Source organism: Stigmatopora nigra, chromosome 17, assembly GCF_051989575.1.
Source record: "Stigmatopora nigra isolate UIUO_SnigA chromosome 17, RoL_Snig_1.1, whole genome shotgun sequence".
NCBI lineage: Eukaryota > Metazoa > Chordata > Actinopteri > Syngnathiformes > Syngnathidae > Stigmatopora > Stigmatopora nigra.
The window spans coordinates 1,518,877-1,536,690 of NC_135524.1; the positions used below are offsets into that span (position 1 = coordinate 1,518,877).

Below are 17,814 nucleotides of genomic sequence, written 5' to 3' on the forward strand. Positions count from 1 at the left end.
AGCGCTTGCAGGAATAGTGCCAATGAGATCACCCCAACGGCGTCTCTGTTTCATGTCCATTTTTTTTTTTTTTTTTTTGCATATGATGCGTTGAAATAGCTAGCCTGCCACTCTGTGTCGCTATAACGCACTCCAACTATAGTAGTAGTAGTGGTTGTGGACTAATACTTACTTAGTATGTTAACTACTATTTATTTATTATGTTGACTATTTATTTCTTTATTACATATTTATTGATTATAGATTGTAGCTCCCTATGTTTAAAATGTATTTTGCTGTGTCTGTATTCTCACCCGACAATAACATTTCCCAAATACAAGATGAATAAAGATATCTAATCTAATTTTTTATTATTATTATTATTTTTCATTTGTTTGTTCTTATTTGTCCCTTATCTACTTATTTATGTTGTGACTAATTATTATGTTGACTACTTATTATTTATTTACTTATTTATTATTGATTATTTATTATTGATTATTTATTATTATAGTTTTTTAAGTTGTTGTTATTTGTGCACTTTGTGGTCAAGCTTTAAATCCCATTTTACTTGTATAATGACAATAAAAGCAATCAATTCAATTAAGTTCACTGGGCTAGGCATTGATTCATTGATTGATTAGGAAATTTTATTAGTAGCCGCCATTTCTAAATAATTGTTTTCCATTGATTAAAGAGGAACAATGGAACAGCTGTCAGGTCAGTATCAAATTGTCGCTAGCGTGTCACCTAGCCCAACGGCTCTCTCTGTTGATTTATTTGCCGCAGCTGTGTTTATCTTATCCTTCAAACATAAAATAGATGCTTTTATTTTCCCACAAATTCCCCTCACAGGGGTGAGGTGACATGTATTTATTTTAGACCATGCTAATGAATCTAGCTAGCTATATAACAACAGTACCATTCAATTCTATTATTGTCCAAGGTAGGGACAAAAAGTGACTTATCAATTTGAATTGCTACAGCCTAGAATGTTAGCATTTTTTTTAGATTAGCCTTTACTTTTGCGCTTATAAGAGCAACAACAAAAAAATCCTAGCAGAAATATTTAGCATACCGAACTATGCAGAGTTTAGCATGACTACTCCACACAGAAATGGAGGGCTCCTTAAAATAAACAACATTGTTTACCCTAATCGGGATCCCTGGAATTCATCAAATTTGGACATTTTCCATTCAATTCCCTGAAAACAATTTGCTATAATAAAAATGAAGTACCCATTGCATGATGGTTCATTTTTTTCCTGCAGATTTTGGTTTCTATTATGTTTTGTAACGCATCAAAAATTTCATTTACTGTTGTTGTGTCATATTTACAGGCCAGATGTCAGATTTAGAGGACTATAAGTTGCCATGTTTTTTTTCCCTCCTCTTTGTATATTCTTTGGTTGGAGCAATTTGACATCTAAAAAAAAGTGCTAAACATATCAAGTTCTTTCCTATTTTAACCTCTAGTAAAAAATCTCCAATTTCACATACTTTAAAAATAGTTCTCGCGGGTCAACTCCAGCATCCAAAGACCTCCTGCCAAATTTTCCTTTTGGGAAACATCCGGTCCAAATGGAAGATTTCCCCAAACAAACCACTGACCATTAAAACAAAAACATACTAATTAGCATATCGTACGGGAACTTTTGTATTTGAATGGCGGTTCTGGGGTGGCTTGCCGTCTTTAAAAAAATGATTTCTTATGCACGAGGAGTGGCGGGGCACGCCACACGTCTTGCCCAAATATGGCCGAGTAAAAACACGGCGAGCAGCACCTTGGAATGAAAAGCTAGTCTCCTTAACTGGTCTGGCTTTGGGGGGAACCAAAATGACGCTAGCACGCATTTGTGACAATAAGCAGTCGCTCCAAACATTTTTTTTTTTTTTAGAAATTGCTTCCATTGTTTCAAAAAGGGGAATCAAACATATAATAACATTTTTTAAAACCTTTTTTCTTCCACAAAGCGCCACATAGCAGTTGTCTTTCAGCACTGTGAGATGCTTGCGTCAAGCAAGTAGCAACAAGCCCCTCTCTCCACCTCTAATTAGAAGGAGTACAAATACGTAACTGTGTACTCTTGCGATACTTTACGACGCCGGCATTTACCTGCCATCGACGCCTCTAGCCGTCCAATCCGATTTGAGAGGGAGAAGCTGGCAACAATCCTCTGGCACGGTAGCAGATTCATTCATAAATACACTATACAACTTTTAGAATGGACCTTGGGTCTGGATTCAAGTTTAAATATATCAATTTTATTTTGTTGGATTGAATATTTCATTTTTTCTATGCTAAATTGTCCTTGGCTGCGATTTTGATTGGTTGTTTAATAGGCTCCAGCACCCCTGCAAACTTTGTAAGGATAAGCAGTTTAGAAAATGAATGAAAGAACCATAAACCCCAGTCACAAAATTCGGTCCTCCAGGCCATGAAATCCAGTCCACCTTATTTTCCAGGTAGCTCCGCCCTCTTCAAACTCACCTGAATCCAAAAATTCAACTCCTCAGCCATCTTTTCCAGAAACACAATCACAACCCTTAAATTCAGGAGTGTTTGGAGAAAGAAAACATGGAAAACAAACTGGATTTTTACCATCTAGGAATGAAGTTTCTGACCTCTGACCTACACAATCTTCAACTATTTACAGTAGAATCACTTTTGGAGACATGTGTCACATGTCTGTCTAAAATACACGAGTCTATAACACGTCAATCAAATCCTTACCTGATGTCTTGTCTAGAAATAAAGTGCATTTGTTTACCTCATCTCAACAATTGGACCAAGCTGCGTTTTTTTTAGCCCAACGACAATGGCTTGCTTATCAAAATAACGAGTTGCAAAGTCAAATTCCTCCACAGTGTTACACCCTCTCGACATAGCGGTGTGAGAATTGACACCCGCAGGCTAAAGCTTTGTCTAAAAAAGCAACTTATTTAGACTTTGCAGCCAAATAAAACAAGATTCGCCCCCAAAATAGGAGCGGCCAGACGCTTTCAAAACGTGGCGAAAAACACGGAAACGCTCACAACTCAAAACATGTTCCACTTTAGACACACTCAAAACCCAATTTTATTTTTAAATATTTTACATTTTTGTATAAAAGAACGATCACGTAGTAGCAAAAAGTCTTAAAATACCGAAATTGACTTCGTCTTATCGAGGTTGGAGTTAGCAACCACCGGCTATCAACGAGTCCAACTGACCGCTGTTCTTTACAAACTAACGGTGACAAAAACATTTCCCCCACTTTATTTTATTAAAACTAACTTAAACGTAACATACATTACAGTTAAATAAACGTTATTTGCTAACTTTTTACTCTGTTGCCACACATAGCGTGTGACGTCAAGGACTTTTTGCGAGAACCGTGGAAACTTTTCAGAGTTGGCCTTGAAATGGTGGAATTAAAAGGCGTCCTACCTGAGCCGCTGGTTGTCCCCGTGGAATTTCAAACGATTCGGACGTGATTTCAATTATTCCAAAGAAACGGGGCAAATTTGGAGGGGGAAAAGGGCAGATTGCGACCTTTTTTTCCTGACTTCCCCTCCCTATCCGCTATGGGCAGCTAGTACAAACTCCTCCCTGGATGAAGACTGCATAGCGGCGGCGTCCTACGTGACGTCACGGCGACAACTTTTTCCTCAACTCCATTCTTATACCAGATTTTCCTAAAACAGGGTTTTAGATTAGCAATATTAATGATTAACTAGAACAACATGAACAAAGATTCTAAAATTAATTGAATTTTAAGTGTTACGAGAAAAAAATATACATTACTTTGGAGCCCTCCGGTGGTGAATAAGAGTAGTGCAATGTATTAGTAGTATGGAGTGGAATTGATGACTGTTTATGCAGTGTATGTCAGTTGTAAAAATAAGAAATTACTCATTGGGTGAAGCAAAAAATGGATGACTACAATTAATTGAATGACATTACTCACCTACTTGGGTGAGGAATTTGGCAATAAAACAATACAGGAGCGATATAATCAGGATAAAGATCACTGAAACTACAGAGGAATCATAATTAGAAGGAATTATAACTACATAAATTTGATTTCTTACAGTTGAGACAATGACAACGACCAGAAAAGTAAAACTAACAATAAAAGGGAAGTTTTTTATACCTTGGGAGCCAAAGATGACCTTTTGAAACTGTTGTAGTAACTAATAACGTCCATAAAATGAGAAGTGGTGACTACAGTATTCGTGTATTTATTTTCCAGAGGTTTACAAAAATTGGATGACTAAACTAAGCCCCAAAAACAGCCATTTCATTCTCTCCTTTCTACACAGCATAAATAATTTACAGCTTTTTACTGTACATTAGCATGAAAATGATTATGATGGCATGACCTCCAGCTAGCCACGTGCTAGCATAACATAGCCACACTGCGTTTGGGATGCTAGCATGAATTGAGGCACCTTATCTGACTGTACAATAAAGAATATGTACATTAGGAGATATTATTTGTTTACATTTGATACATCATAATATATAAGGCTTCTTAATGGCACACTGGATTGAACAATAACAATCTGTGGATCATTTATTTCAAGACTACTAATATTTTTCTACCTGAGCACTATTTATGCCTTTGTGTTATATTTGAGTCAAGATTTAACAGGAATAAAACAAAGTAGACAGACGATATTGGAAGAAAGATCTTAACGATGGCTACTGTCAGTTGGAAAAGCAATTTTCATGATTTTTATCAATATTGTCAAGTATAAAAGAAACTGATTTAAGACAAATTTGTCTTTGAAAAAAATGTCAGTGATTTTCCGTTCAGAAAAGAACGATAAGACTAGTTTTAGGTAATAATACCGTACTATATTTCTGCTAAAACCTTATGTATTTAAATTCCAAAATAAATTCCTCTTTCTCGTCTGTAAATGATAAACGTTTGTGCTTAAATGAAACATTTAAAATGTGCAATATTAAACGAAATTGTCCCAACAACCCTAGATTATCTGGATGATCTCAGGTTTTACGGTCGGCGCTTTAGAAATGCGAGACGTCGGACATGTTGGACGAGTTAGAAAACGACATCCCCGAAACTCCACCCACTTTTTTGCAGAATTTCCCAAATTACTGGACCTTGAAAATTCCGCCAAACTGCTCAGTTACCGACTCCGGCGTCCGAGTTGGAATTGGCGAGGGGAATTCGCGGCATCTTCTTAGCCGGACTTGGGATGTTCTACGAGAAAACATTCAACTCATTCAGTGCCATTGATGGTCGCAAACATCTGAGAGCGGAAAGGATAGGAAAGACAAGGGTATGACCGGTTCCCACATGCGGCAAAGTATTATTCTAAAAGTCCACGGCTACGCTACCTCGGCGGCGCGAATGCGTTCGGGTTCTGAGGGCAGCTCTTTGTCCAGCGGCGTCCTTGCGTATTCCCTGCGGTGTTTCTCATCCACTCGTGTCAAGTACCAAGTACCCGGAAACAGATCGTCCACACAGCCACGAGGGACGTAACTAGCTGGAAGGACACAATTCAAAAATAATTAGTCATTTTTGCACATTTTTGTCTGTTTTCTCGCATCTTTCATTCAAATTTGGGAGACTGATCATCTTAAAGGGTTGAGTAGGTCGTTTTTTGAACACATTACGGAATTTACATATAAAGTACTGAACTGCTTCCGAAAAATTCAAGTTACGAAAATAGTTCTGAAACCAATTGATTTTGTAAGTAGATATATGACTGTATATGGATATGTAGTATACCTAGGTGGTGTGTTTCCTCCCTGAGCTTCATGTTTTCCGAGAAGACAGCAGGTGAAACCTTCTTCCTGGACTCCAGCCTATCCTTGAGGTCACTCATACTTGTGATAAGTTTGTCCAGAGCAGAACCTGCAGGCCAGGAAAGGCAAATTGGGTCAGAAAAACGTGGCTTCCGACAATTTTAGAAGAACTCACCGGGTGTGTGGTCTTGCGAGACCCTGAGAGAATAAAGAGTTGCAGCAAATCCAGATCCGTAAGAGAAAACGCCGATTCTCTGACCAGCCAATTGTGAAGAAGTGTGCCTGCAAAATTTCAAAAAAATTAGCCCGAAACAAAGGCAAGATGGCGGCTATTTATGAGACACCTACTGCGCAATGACGGATGCCAAACAGCCGTAGACGGAGGGCGTGTACATGTTGCCGTTCTGATTGGATATGAGCAAGGAAAGCTTGGTCTTTCTCTCAAACAAGTCGGTACTGGCTTTCATGAAGGCTTTTTCCACGTCTCGGTCAAAGTAGGTTTCCTCTGGCTTGACGTCTCTGTTGGGAGAATGTCAATTGCCTTGAGAAGATTGGACGCTTATACTCTATTTGTTTATTTTTGCTATCCATTTACCTGAACGCTTCGAGACCACTGAAGGGCCCCGATTGGGTGTTTGGGCACGGGTGGTTCAGGAAGTCATTCATCATCAATCTAGCCAGAGACTTTTGCACCAGCTTGCAGTAGGGCGAGTGGAAAACCAGAAAACCAAAGTCTTCCAAGGAAAAGCGCTTCTCTGAATCTTCTGTTATGGAGAAAAAAACATCAAATCAACATTTCTGAGGTTTAAAAATAAAAACAGATTTGAAATCCAACCTCTTTGCCACTGAGCGTGGATCTTGTTTCGGTAGAGCGAGTAACAACGGTCCAAGGCACTCAGGTAGCACTCGATGGACAGCTTGCCGTCCACCACTGGATACTCGGACATGAGGTCGGGTTTGTAGAAGTCATACGCGTGTTGCATGTGGGTTCCTCGCAGCCCTGCAGAAGACAAAAGACAAATTGTTGAGCTGGTTTCCCTGGGAAATCCTATTTTTTTGAGACGGATACCAGCAGATCTTACCTCGTTCAAAAGCCAAAGGAGCGTTGGGCCCAATGAGCATGGCCACGGCACCGGCACCCCCCGTAGGTCTGGCGCTTCCCGTGGCGTATACGGCAATGTCCCCCGCTACCACTAAAGCGTAGCGTCCTACACGGAAGACAAGAACAAAATAAGCATTTGTCATCACGTCAGAAGCCCCGGCCACGTTCAAAAAAATACTCGCCATCCCACGAGCTGGACTCCACCCAGTTGACGGCGTTGAAGAGCGCCGCCGTCCCGCCGTAACACGCATTGGTGGTGTCGATGCCTTCGACGTCGGTGTTGCCCGAGTCCTCGAAGAGTTGCATGAGGACCGTTTTCACCGACTTGGATTTATCGATGATGCTCTCTGTTCCCACTTCTAAGCGACCAATGGAATCGCAGGAGAGGCCGTTCCTCTCCATCAGTTGTTGGACCACCGTCAGACAGAGGGAGTTGATGTCCTCGCAGTCCGAGCAGAAGCCCATGCGGGCTTGACCCAGGCCTATGGTGTATTTGCCAGACGCGACTCCGTCGAATTCTTCTAGCTCGGCTTGGTCTACGTACTGGGATGGAAAGTATAATTCCATGGCGATGATACCCACATCTTTGGGCCATGGGCCCAAGCAGTTGGTAGAGGCAGAACCAGGCATGCTGTATGGGAAATAAAATAAAAAGATAGGAAATAAATAAATAAATAAATACATAAATAAATAAATGACAGTGTTGCAGAAATATATATGTATGCATATACATACACAGATAAGCACATATATACACGTTTACCATAGTTCCTAAAGTTAGGGATCATCCTAGAAAATATAACTTGAACTTTACGTAAAAAAATGGCAACATTGAGGGTTGTCCAAACTCTCCATAGAAAATATATTGGAGAACCAAAGCTAACCTAATGTGCTACAAGTTCATTACAAGACGATGTCAATGACTTGTTAAAGTTTATCGACATTTTTTGGAAGGCAATGATAAAAAGCTAGACAACGACAGGCTTTTGTTGACTGACCCAAACGAAATGAGGAAGAAAAGTAGGTGAAAGGCCGACAGAGTTTGCCGAAAGGTAAGCTAGGTCATCACGGTAGTGCTGACATCCGTAACTCTTTCGTAATTCCTTCTGTGAATATGGTCACATGAGGCTAGTTTAAATGTCAAGACACACGTGCCAAATGTGACAATGGAGGTTATTGTTATTTTAATTTTGATAAACTCATCAATAATGAGTGTATTCCGCCGAAAGAAGGAAGTTTTCTAACCGGACAAAATAGCTTGCCCGACATGCTGTTGAGCTAGCTCACGTCGGTCTTGTGACATTTAAAAAAATATATATAAAATAAAAAAAATAAAAATTACAATTAATAATAACACAATTGAGTTATAGTCGTATGATGTAAAAATCAGGACATAGGGTAAATGAAAGCATAGCATACATGTTATAAACAACAATTCAAACGATCAATATTCATGGTACACGTTGAAAAAAAATAAGTCATACCTGTTTAAGTGAAACGCCAGGAGTGGAATTTTGTCTGTACTCTTTGATAATAATGTAGCACCTTTCAAGTTGCAGTAGCTCAGACACAAGCGTATTTATGTACTAGGATGACATGGAAGCGTAACCTATGCCAACACATAAGAATATTTGACCAATCAAATGACAGGATACAATTGTCATGTGCGGTGCTAGCAAGCGCGCTGACTCGCCAGCCAATCAGAAACTAAGAACGGCAACCGTGCGTCAGAGGCGTAAGAGTTGTCCAATAGAATGACGTGTACGATGTCTGGTGAGAGTGAACGACCAATCAGAGGATCGGCGTAACTCCTGGCGCGGTAAGAAGCTCTAATGTCACCAGTCCAATGTTCGTGTATGAGTTCACAACGAATACTACTCTTGTAAAACTTATCAAATGTATAGAAATACTTCACGGAGGACAAATAGAAGACTATAAAAGTGCAAGAGAAACGAAATATGTTTATTTTTTTACTAAAAAGAATTAAAGTAGTAACCCAAGAAAAAATATATAAATGTAACAACAACAATTTATTTATTTTTAAATATAGAACCATATTTAATATGAACTCTTTTACACCCATTTACAGTAGTAACAGGTCACTAATACATTTTGAATGAGATGGCTGGAAATAAAAAACACTCAGCCTTCTCAATTTGACTTTCTTTGGTTGAAATACTTCCCAAAGTAGTATCAACAATTTCATAAGACAGTAGAAATACTGACTGTCAAATCACATTCATGACGTCAAACATCATAAAACAGCAGCACCAATGTTCTCATTGTGCAAAGATAAAACGACAATTTGCGAACCTAAATAAAAATCTGTAAGTGTTCAGTCATGTTGAACAGAGAACATGTTTCAAAAGATGTAAACATTCAAATTCATCACTTACTTGGGTTGTCTTCAATTGAAGTTCTTACACGTTAACCATAAACGAACAAATACCTTGAATGCATTCCGATGGTGTTCAGGAAGACAGTCTTTTAACACGTAGATCGGTCTACGATGAGGAACAGTGTTAGAAATAGTGGAAAAGACGCTCCAGCCATGTTGTTGAAGCTCAAAAATTCGAGATATTAACTATGACTGGCTATTTTTCTCCCAAAGAGACAACAGCAGTCTGCCAGTATGTGCATCCAACTCCTAAAAACAGAAAAAGACATTCAAGAATTGAAAATGGTTGTCAAGAAAAACACAAAACAGATATACAACCTACAGCAGGGGTAGGGAACCTATGGCTCGGAAGCCACATGTGGCTCTTTGCTAACCTGTGAGCTAAAATATGGAAACCCCTGGTGGCAGAACTGAGGTACTACAACTAAAACTGCTTTAATATTCTTTTTTTTTTTTTTGCAGTAGACTCTTCTGGAATGCATCCTCTCATTGATTAGCAATAGCATAAGAATATTTTTAAAAATTCATCTTGAAAAATTAAAAAAAATGCCAAAACTTACCTGTCCGTCTTTGCTTATTTGGACTTTGTTGTTGTAGTCCAGTGGGTTAGTGATGTGTTGAATACAATGGAAGGATAAATTTGCTTTGCAGAGCCACTCCACGCTAAAAAAGCTTGGGAATGTCTGAAAACCTGCCTCGTGGGATCTGTTGTGACTGATCGTCGATGACATTCGAGCGTATCCCTGGTGGAAAAAAACAAACTATTCTAACCAACAAGAACTTCCAATCGTCTATGTGTAGGTAGGAAAAAATAAGGAATAAAAAAGATGTACCTGGAAGTGTCCAGAGCCACAAACAGAAAAGAAGAGGATGACTTCACCTTCCTGGAAGGCCTTAGTCAGTTTGCTTTCGTTAGCTGGTGTGCTAAACCAGATAGCTTTCTGCTGGGAGACGTCAATGTGGCTCTGGTTGTTGCTTTTGAGGACAAAGTAACGGACCGATGAAAGTCGCCGTTGGGCTAACGTGCTTTTTGTGCAATGCTGGGAAAATCATTGCAAAAAAATGTCAATCCCACCACATATTAGTTTGCAATAAAACACTTTAAAAACAAAGTTTGGGGATACCCTTTCTGAGCTTCCAGATGGACTGCTCCCACTTGCGGATGAAGCCAAGTCGGCGTCCAATTTCTCCCTCAGATGTCTCGGGCTCGGTGCCGGGTTGTTGCTCATTTGCATTCTTCTCGGTTGGTTTGACACGGCTGGAGTCCTGAAAAAAGGGGGACAAAAGTTTTTTGGTAAGGCCTGGATTTGTACATTTTTCATCAAAACCTCCAATGAAGATTAGCAGTGGTTTGTTACCTACCAGGACGCCCTTGAAGCGCCTTCAGAGTTGTGGAAAGGCAATGGACGCTGGCCTATTCCTGCGGGCTGCTTCAAACCTGCTTCGGTCTCTTCTTTTGTAAGAACCTAATGGAGCAAAGTTGGAAATATGTCCTTCTGTCATATGTTTGTGTCAAAAAAAATGAATCCAAATGTACAGCACAAAAGGTAAGAACATCTCTGAAATCATCCAAAGGAGCAAAAGTACAAGAAAACAACTATAGGTTGTAGCTCAATTTAATCTAGACTATCAGATTCAGTCAAGTGAGTTGATGATGGAATTTCAAGCTGTCTTATCTGAAATTCCACACAAGTTTGTCATATTTGAGATGATTGACAGACTTACAGAAACCAAGGTGCTAAGAGTAGCCTTGTCTTGTTTGGTCCAGGGTTTGGTAGGACAGCCGATTCTCCCGATGAATAGACTATGCCACTTGCTTCTCAGGTCAAACATCAATTCTGCAGACTGCGAAAGAGAGAGGACATTCCAAACTTATTAAACTATACTTAGTTCAAAAGCGTACACATTTGCCTAGATAAGTTGACAAATATTGTCAAAAGTTTCCGAACCTCGCCGCCCGTCTGGAAGACGAGCCAATTGTCAATTCGCATCTCAGTCGAGTCTTCTGATTCGCTGTCGCTCGTGTCGTCCTCTAAAATGGCGGAAGGACAGAATGACAATCGTCAGAATTGAATGACATTTTAATATTTCTTAATACATTCCTTTTGACTTGACTTTTTACTCTAATGATGAGTGATGAGTATGTTAATACTTTAGTCCTTTTTTTCTGTTTATGTTTCATATGTACTGTTAACGGATGCACTTTTTTATATGTATCCTATCTTATGCTGACCCCGCCCATCTGTCAATTTTTTTAAGTCAATGTCTTAAGTCTTATTTTATGGATGGCTTTGGGTCAGATAGAAGAGATAAAAGACCTTGTTGTAGAGCCATCTTGGGCGGGTCCGAAGCAAAACGTCTGGAACCGGCCGCAAACGTGGCGACGGTGAAAGCTGTGACCAAAGTGCAACAGCGAACGCTGGCTATCCAGTTGCCTCTGCTCATCTCATCGTAAACCAACCACTCTGTGGGAAGAGGCTGGGACAATTTGGACGATGCATCCTGGATAGAGATTTTAAAAAATAAGGTTAAAACATTGGAGTAGCAAAAGGAGGGAACTTATCTCCATACCTCTTTATTCTGGGATTTATTGAATGTAGACGTCGGGTGAAAGTTGACTTTCTTCTCCTTCCTACTAGAGGGCAGGTTATTCTTGGGGTTGATATGCAGAAGATTTGGATACATGCCAGAAACCAAGGCCGCTTTCACCACTGGCCATTTTTCCGAATTGACGTTCATGGCTCGGATGTCGCAATCCCCGTGGGCCTTAACGAAGCCTGCAACGAATACCGTATTTCTTGCATATAAGCCGCGTCTGCGTATAAACCGAACCCTTAAAATGGTTGAATTTGACAATTTCTCTGGTATAAGACGACAAAGTCTTGAAAACCAACCAGTGGCGCGAAGCTGTCCCAGCAGTTGCGTTCTCATCCCAAGAATCATCTCCAAGGTGGCGTTGGACAAAAAGTTCTTTTCGCAGAAGGCTCTCTCTCTGCCGTCCTTGCGGGCGTTCTGCCACACCTAACAAACACACAAACCAGTCAATGTCTACTTTGGCTAGAAGTGGATTGAGCGACTGACCTGGAAAACTCTCAGCAAGGTCATGTGATCACTGAAGGAGTTGGAAGCGTAATGCGCCCGGCATTGATGGACATTTCGCTTTTGAACGCCCACAGGAGGAAGAACAAAAGGGTCACGATAACCCAACGTACAAGCGATGGTCAAAATGGGGTCCAGGCACTTGAGAACCACACCACACAACACCATCTTGCCCAGGTGGGGGTCCACGGGGAGATCGGCCAGGTGGAAGCCTAGATCGGTCAGTTCTTCGTTCTGGTTCAATGCCTCAATCGACTAATTAAAAGATGTGGAGTTGAAATGAATAAGATGGAAGGATGTAGAGGACCTATTGGATGTATTTTCTGACCTTGAGGATCTCCACGGCGCTCCTGACGGCGTGCGCGGTGGGAGGTTGTGGAGCTTTGGATAAGAATTCAGCGATTGGGACGGAAGTCAGCATTTTGGTTTGCAGACATAATTCCTAATAGGCAAAAGGTGATCATTTCAGAAACAACAAGTTGGGCTTTACAGCCAAAACAAAGGGAGTCAATTCGGACCTGTAAAGGCATTCGCAGCAGTTGCGGAACGGGGAATTCTTGCATGCTGTTGAACTTTTGTCGACTGAAGAGGTGGAAGCAAATCCCCGGTTGGCATCGTCCGGCTCTGTCAACAAACCATTCAAACTTTCACTCTTTTTCGGGTTAACTAATCAAATGATGTGCATCTTTTGAATCAATTAACAATCTAATTTTTACCTTCCCCTTCTTTGAAGAGCACTGGCTTTTGAAATCCAGACTGTTTTTAACATTGAGATGCGGCTGATGGTGTCAAAGGATTTCTACAAAGAAGAAATGTGCTCTTTTTTTGTGGAGTTGATAGACGAGTGGGCGCTTGGAAATCTTCTGTACCTCTTTAACTTTTCCCGAATCGATCACGAAAATAACGTCGTTGATGGTGATGCTGGTCTCGGCAATGTTGGTTGAAAGAATCTGAAAAAATGGATAGTTGGTTTTTTTGTATTCTAAAAATGTAACAGCACAATAACACCAAAAAAGCCATAAACAGCTTTACTTACAATTTTTCTAATATGCAGAGGCGATGCAGTCATTGCCTTTTTCTGTTCTGAGCTCGGCATGCCCGAGTGAAGTGTGAATATTTGGTACCTGTGGCAAAAAATCAACTTCAATATTGCGCCAATGGGACTTTTGCTTTGGCTAATTGTGATTAAGGTTTTAAAAAACTGTTATCTTACCTTCCAGAAAAGGCTGTAAATCTCTTATCGTCGTAAAGGATGCGATCCTTGAGTGACATAATGTCATCGTATCCAGGGAGAAAAATCAACACGGCACCTAAAACACAAAAAGTAGGATTTAATTTAAGACAGTTTAAGGACTAAGAATAATAATATGTGGGTGCATTATTTAAAGACAAAATTAGACAAAAAACTACTTTCCTTGACACAATTTTCAATTGATTTTTTTGAGTCATTGTTATGAGACACACCATGAGTAGTGGTGGAGCAGATCTTGTGCAGGAGTTCCACAATGAGATCCAAGTCCACAAATTCATCATCAAAGTTGTGATGGTACGTTTTGAGCAGTTCGGCGTCTTGGGCGCTCTGTTGGGCACCACCGGAGCACGAGGCCGACTCCTTGGACTCTTCTGTCTTTTTTAAGGAGCTGCACAAAATGGAGTTAACGACAAATGTATTCCAAAATGTCCATTTTCAAGACCACTTGGTACTTACGCTAAAGTCTGAAGAAACTCCACGGCCTCCAACTGTTGAAAATGCTTGGCAAAGTCCAAAGCGGTCCTTTAAATGAATAAAAAACGGCTGACAATACAGTTCAAAAATAAAGTCATCTGGGCGCATGTTACCATCCATTGGAAGCTTTCAGATTGGCGTCCGCCCCAAATTCGAGCAAATCCTCCATCTGGGTGAGCAGTCCTCGACTTGCCGCCACCATCAATGGCGTTACCCCTTTCTCGCTGTGCATGTAGTCGACTAAACGGAGAGCAAATGTCTGCACAAACTCAATTTCTAAATGTTTGTTGAATAGCTGACGTTCGTACCGTGAACCTTTTCGTAGACAATGAGGTTGAAGAGCTGGTTGAGATGCGCTTCGTCTTCACTCATGAAAATGTTGGCCATGCAGGTGTCCATCTCATTTCGGAGCCACGGCTCTAAATTCTCAGAGTTTCCTAAAGTCTAGGAGCAGATGTGTAGAATGAGGTGAGGAAACCATTTTCCATAGAAAACAAAGCACGCTAGGCTGATTGCTAAGCTAATACCTCCAGAGACTTACTAGTGTTTTGATGGAGTCCTCAATGGGAAGACCACAGTTGGAGGACCCCGGTTGTGCCTTTTCCACTTTAGTTTCCTCCACGGTTTGGCCCAAAGGTGGCAAATGGTTCGCCGTTTCTTCTTCTGAGTGTAAAATTGATTGTGGCATAATCAGGATAAGTTCAATGCAGACGGTGCTCGTCGATAACCTTCGTACTTTTTTGCGATTTGTCGTCACGGTCCCCCGATTTCTTCCGGTTGAAACTGGTAATGCGAAGAATGTCTTCCAGGAACTGTTGTTGCACTTCAAACTGTCTTCCTTTGACTATAAATGTAAAAGTAGACATTAGTTGTGGAAACAATACAATGGACAACCACCAATGTAAATGTCCACCAGTCAAATGAAATGTTTTTTCATAGACTTACGGTAGATAACGGGACAGGACCAAGCGGAAAAGTAGTTGAGGAACAAGTCCACGTCCAGAGAGGCGCTGGAGAGTATCAGTTTTAGGGAGGGATATTCAACAAGTACATCCAACATCTTGGTGAGCAGAAAGTCAGTCAGACCGTCACGCTCGTGCACTTCATCCTAAAAGAAAGAATAACACACTATGAACCATTTTAGCATGGAAGTTTTTATATGAGGTTTTGGAATTGTAATGCTCACCACAATGATGTGTGTGACAGAGACCATATTGACGTTTCCAGCCATCAATGTGCGGAGCAGAACGCCCGTGGTGCAGAAGGTCAGGAGAGTCTTTGGAGAAACCCTAAAACAAGGGTGTCCCACCATTTTAGATCAAATATTTAAAATTTATTTACTTTTATAAATGGATTAAAAGAACTGGATATTCAGTATTTTAACAATCTAAACCAATGTTGATCTTAGCTTTTTTTATATATATATTTAGATTTTACAAAATAATTTTTGAACTAAAAACACAGAAAAATGGATTAAAAATGACAATTATTGATTCAAAAGGGGAAAATCAGGATATTTAATATACATCTATACTCTTCATTTTAATTTAATCCTAAAACAGAAAGTCGGTACTCATTGACTTTCCCGGGCCGTCCAAAATGATGCGGCGGGCCACATTTGGCCCCCGGGCCGCCACTTTGACACCTGTGCCAAAAAAAATCAAATCATAGCATTTTTTTTTACCTGCTCTCGAGTCTAATGTGATAGCCGACCGTCTGGCCAATGGCTTCTCCCCTCTCGGCCGCCACTCTCTCAGAGACGGTGATGGCCGCCAGGCGTCTGGGCTGAGTGCAAAAAATTCGGCAGGCCTCCCTTTTTTGGTTGCAATCGTCCAGTATGAACTGTGGAATCTGGAAAAAAAATAGGCCATGAATAATCCATTGATGTAATAATTATCTTTTATCTAACTTTGGGGAAGAAGAATATTGGTTAATGGGGAAAGTACTGAGTACTTGAGTATTCGTCGAGGATCCAAAAAACTACAAAAAAGGCAACTTATTGTCCGGATAATACGGCAAAAACATAAGACATTCTAACTTCCTCAGTGTATTAAGGGTCATTCGGGAAAAATGCTTATTCAGCACAATATGGTCCTTATTAATTCAATTTTAATTTGTTTTTACCTGTGTCGTTTTTCCAGATCCAGTTTCTCCCACCACCAGCACCACCCTATTGTCTTTAATCAGTCTGACAATTTCCTCTTGGTGTTCGTACACGGGCAGCGAAGTTCGAAAAGCGTCCAACTCCGACGGAATTCTCTTGGACGGAACGGCGCAAACTCCGTAAGTTAACTTTCCGCTCGGTCTGCTCGGGTCAAAGGCGTTGTCTGTTGAAATAGAGGACATGTTTACGTCATTTTATCTTAACGTCACCATAAACACTCTCAATATCCTTTTCGGATACTTGGTTTTTCAAGCACATATACACATATACATATATACATTTATATATACATATACCCACCCAATTGCATGGACGTAGCCAGCCTGCTTTTGCCGCTGGCTTGAAGTTCTTCACGCTCTTCACGGCTGACGGGAAACTTCTTGAGATGAGCTTGCACGTCCTGTAGAGAAGCTTGAGAGAGCGCCAGGGACATGTTGCATCGAGGACCTTGCAGATGATCCTTCTTCTTCTTCAAGGTGAGGAATCGATTGGGATTCTTCCTGGAAAAACAAAATGGACATTTGTTCATCTTACAGTCCTCCAATGGCTAAAGCCAGAATGCCAAAGTAAGGCGCAAAAAAATGCTACTTACCCTTTGCTTTTAGAAATGTAACCCAAAGCTCGCGCCTTACGATGAACGAAGGCCCGTTCGTTGGCGGAAAACGAAGAGGGAAATTTCATTTCTGCTCATTGAGGGAAAAATAAATGGTGGAATTCATGATTGATTTTTTCCCTCCAATTTTGGACATGATTTGGCAATCTTACCTTTTTGGTCACTGTAGCGAAAGCGCTCTAAAGAGAGGTTAATTGCAATTTTGACTTGTTCGCTGATGTGAATATCTCCCAGACGGCCAAAAGGATCTTTTTTGGATTTCTTCCCTTTGCCTGCTTTTTCCGAACTTGCGTGGGAATTCGACATGATGAACTGCGACGGAAAGAAAGAAATATATACTTTTAAATGTATGCCTATTACTTAGAAGTCAAAACAGGGAAATACTAGCCAAACATGAAACTAAATAACTAAAACCATTGATATATGGTCACTTGAAATGCTGGTCAAAAGAAAAGAAATGACACAAATTTAAAATTCGTTCATCATTGTCTTATGAAAAACGACGACACATTATTCGTGCTAATATCCCTTCGTATTTTTTTTTTACTGTTGGTCCCCATTCAAATGCCAGAATAGCATTTTTATACAGTAAAAGGGAAGAATACACATTTATGAACACACTATTTTGGTAATATAATTGTACATTTGAACACCAACTGTGAGAATTTCATTTGCGAAGAAACGAAACTTACTGCGTTCGGTGATAAACATTCGAGTCGACGCTACGACCTAAATTCCACCATTAAAATACAGTGGTAGGTACGAAAATACAATGATTTTACACGTACATTTCGATAATAAGGGGAAATAATCCGAATAAATCGTTTAATACGTTATATATATTACCTTATTGTAAAATTCATTCGCCGACTGCAAATTCCGTCCTCAACACTTTGCTCGAAAGAGAAAAAGGTGGATTTTCTTCGTCGTCTTAATTCAATTGGTAGACGATGACGATCACTTAGTTGACTTAGT

General features: G+C 40.3%; 3 protein-coding genes across 3 annotated transcripts in view; all 3 read right to left on the bottom strand.

The window, feature by feature from the left end:
- The window catches only part of tln1 (talin 1), a 30,169-nt gene extending 26,137 nt beyond the window's left edge, over positions 1-4,032 (bottom strand). The window contains exon 1 of the mRNA XM_077737245.1: positions 3,410-4,032. The gene's annotated coding sequence lies outside the window, so the exon portion shown is untranslated. The remainder of the gene's footprint in view (positions 1-3,409) is intronic.
- Positions 4,033-4,187: 155 nt separating this feature from the next.
- hmgcs1 (3-hydroxy-3-methylglutaryl-CoA synthase 1 (soluble)) lies at positions 4,188-8,488 on the bottom strand. The gene is made up of 10 exons (XM_077737246.1): positions 8,324-8,488; positions 7,022-7,470; positions 6,820-6,945; positions 6,573-6,737; positions 6,333-6,501; positions 6,086-6,256; positions 5,913-6,019; positions 5,721-5,846; positions 5,327-5,475; positions 4,188-5,189 (listed from the first exon to the last, which is right to left on the bottom strand). The coding sequence occupies exons 2-10, from the start codon at positions 7,467-7,469 to the stop codon at positions 5,112-5,114; spliced, it is 1,539 nt and encodes a 512-aa protein (XP_077593372.1). The 5' UTR covers position 7,470; positions 8,324-8,488; the 3' UTR covers positions 4,188-5,111.
- A 368-nt stretch (positions 8,489-8,856) lies between these two features.
- ythdc2 (YTH domain containing 2) lies at positions 8,857-17,800 on the bottom strand. Its single transcript, XM_077737941.1, has 31 exons — positions 17,686-17,800; positions 16,992-17,151; positions 16,819-16,909; positions 16,527-16,726; positions 16,187-16,389; positions 15,747-15,913; positions 15,249-15,351; positions 15,008-15,170; positions 14,799-14,906; positions 14,604-14,725; positions 14,371-14,506; positions 14,176-14,302; positions 14,045-14,110; positions 13,801-13,976; positions 13,550-13,646; positions 13,373-13,460; positions 13,206-13,286; positions 13,053-13,135; positions 12,855-12,960; positions 12,665-12,778; positions 12,319-12,591; positions 12,132-12,258; positions 11,809-12,014; positions 11,556-11,739; positions 11,187-11,269; positions 10,963-11,082; positions 10,600-10,703; positions 10,362-10,503; positions 10,071-10,286; positions 9,798-9,980; positions 8,857-9,486 (listed from the first exon to the last, which is right to left on the bottom strand). The coding sequence occupies exons 2-31, from the start codon at positions 17,143-17,145 to the stop codon at positions 9,424-9,426; spliced, it is 4,086 nt and encodes a 1,361-aa protein (XP_077594067.1). The 5' UTR covers positions 17,146-17,151; positions 17,686-17,800; the 3' UTR covers positions 8,857-9,423.
- Between the last annotated feature and the right edge of the window lie 14 nt (positions 17,801-17,814).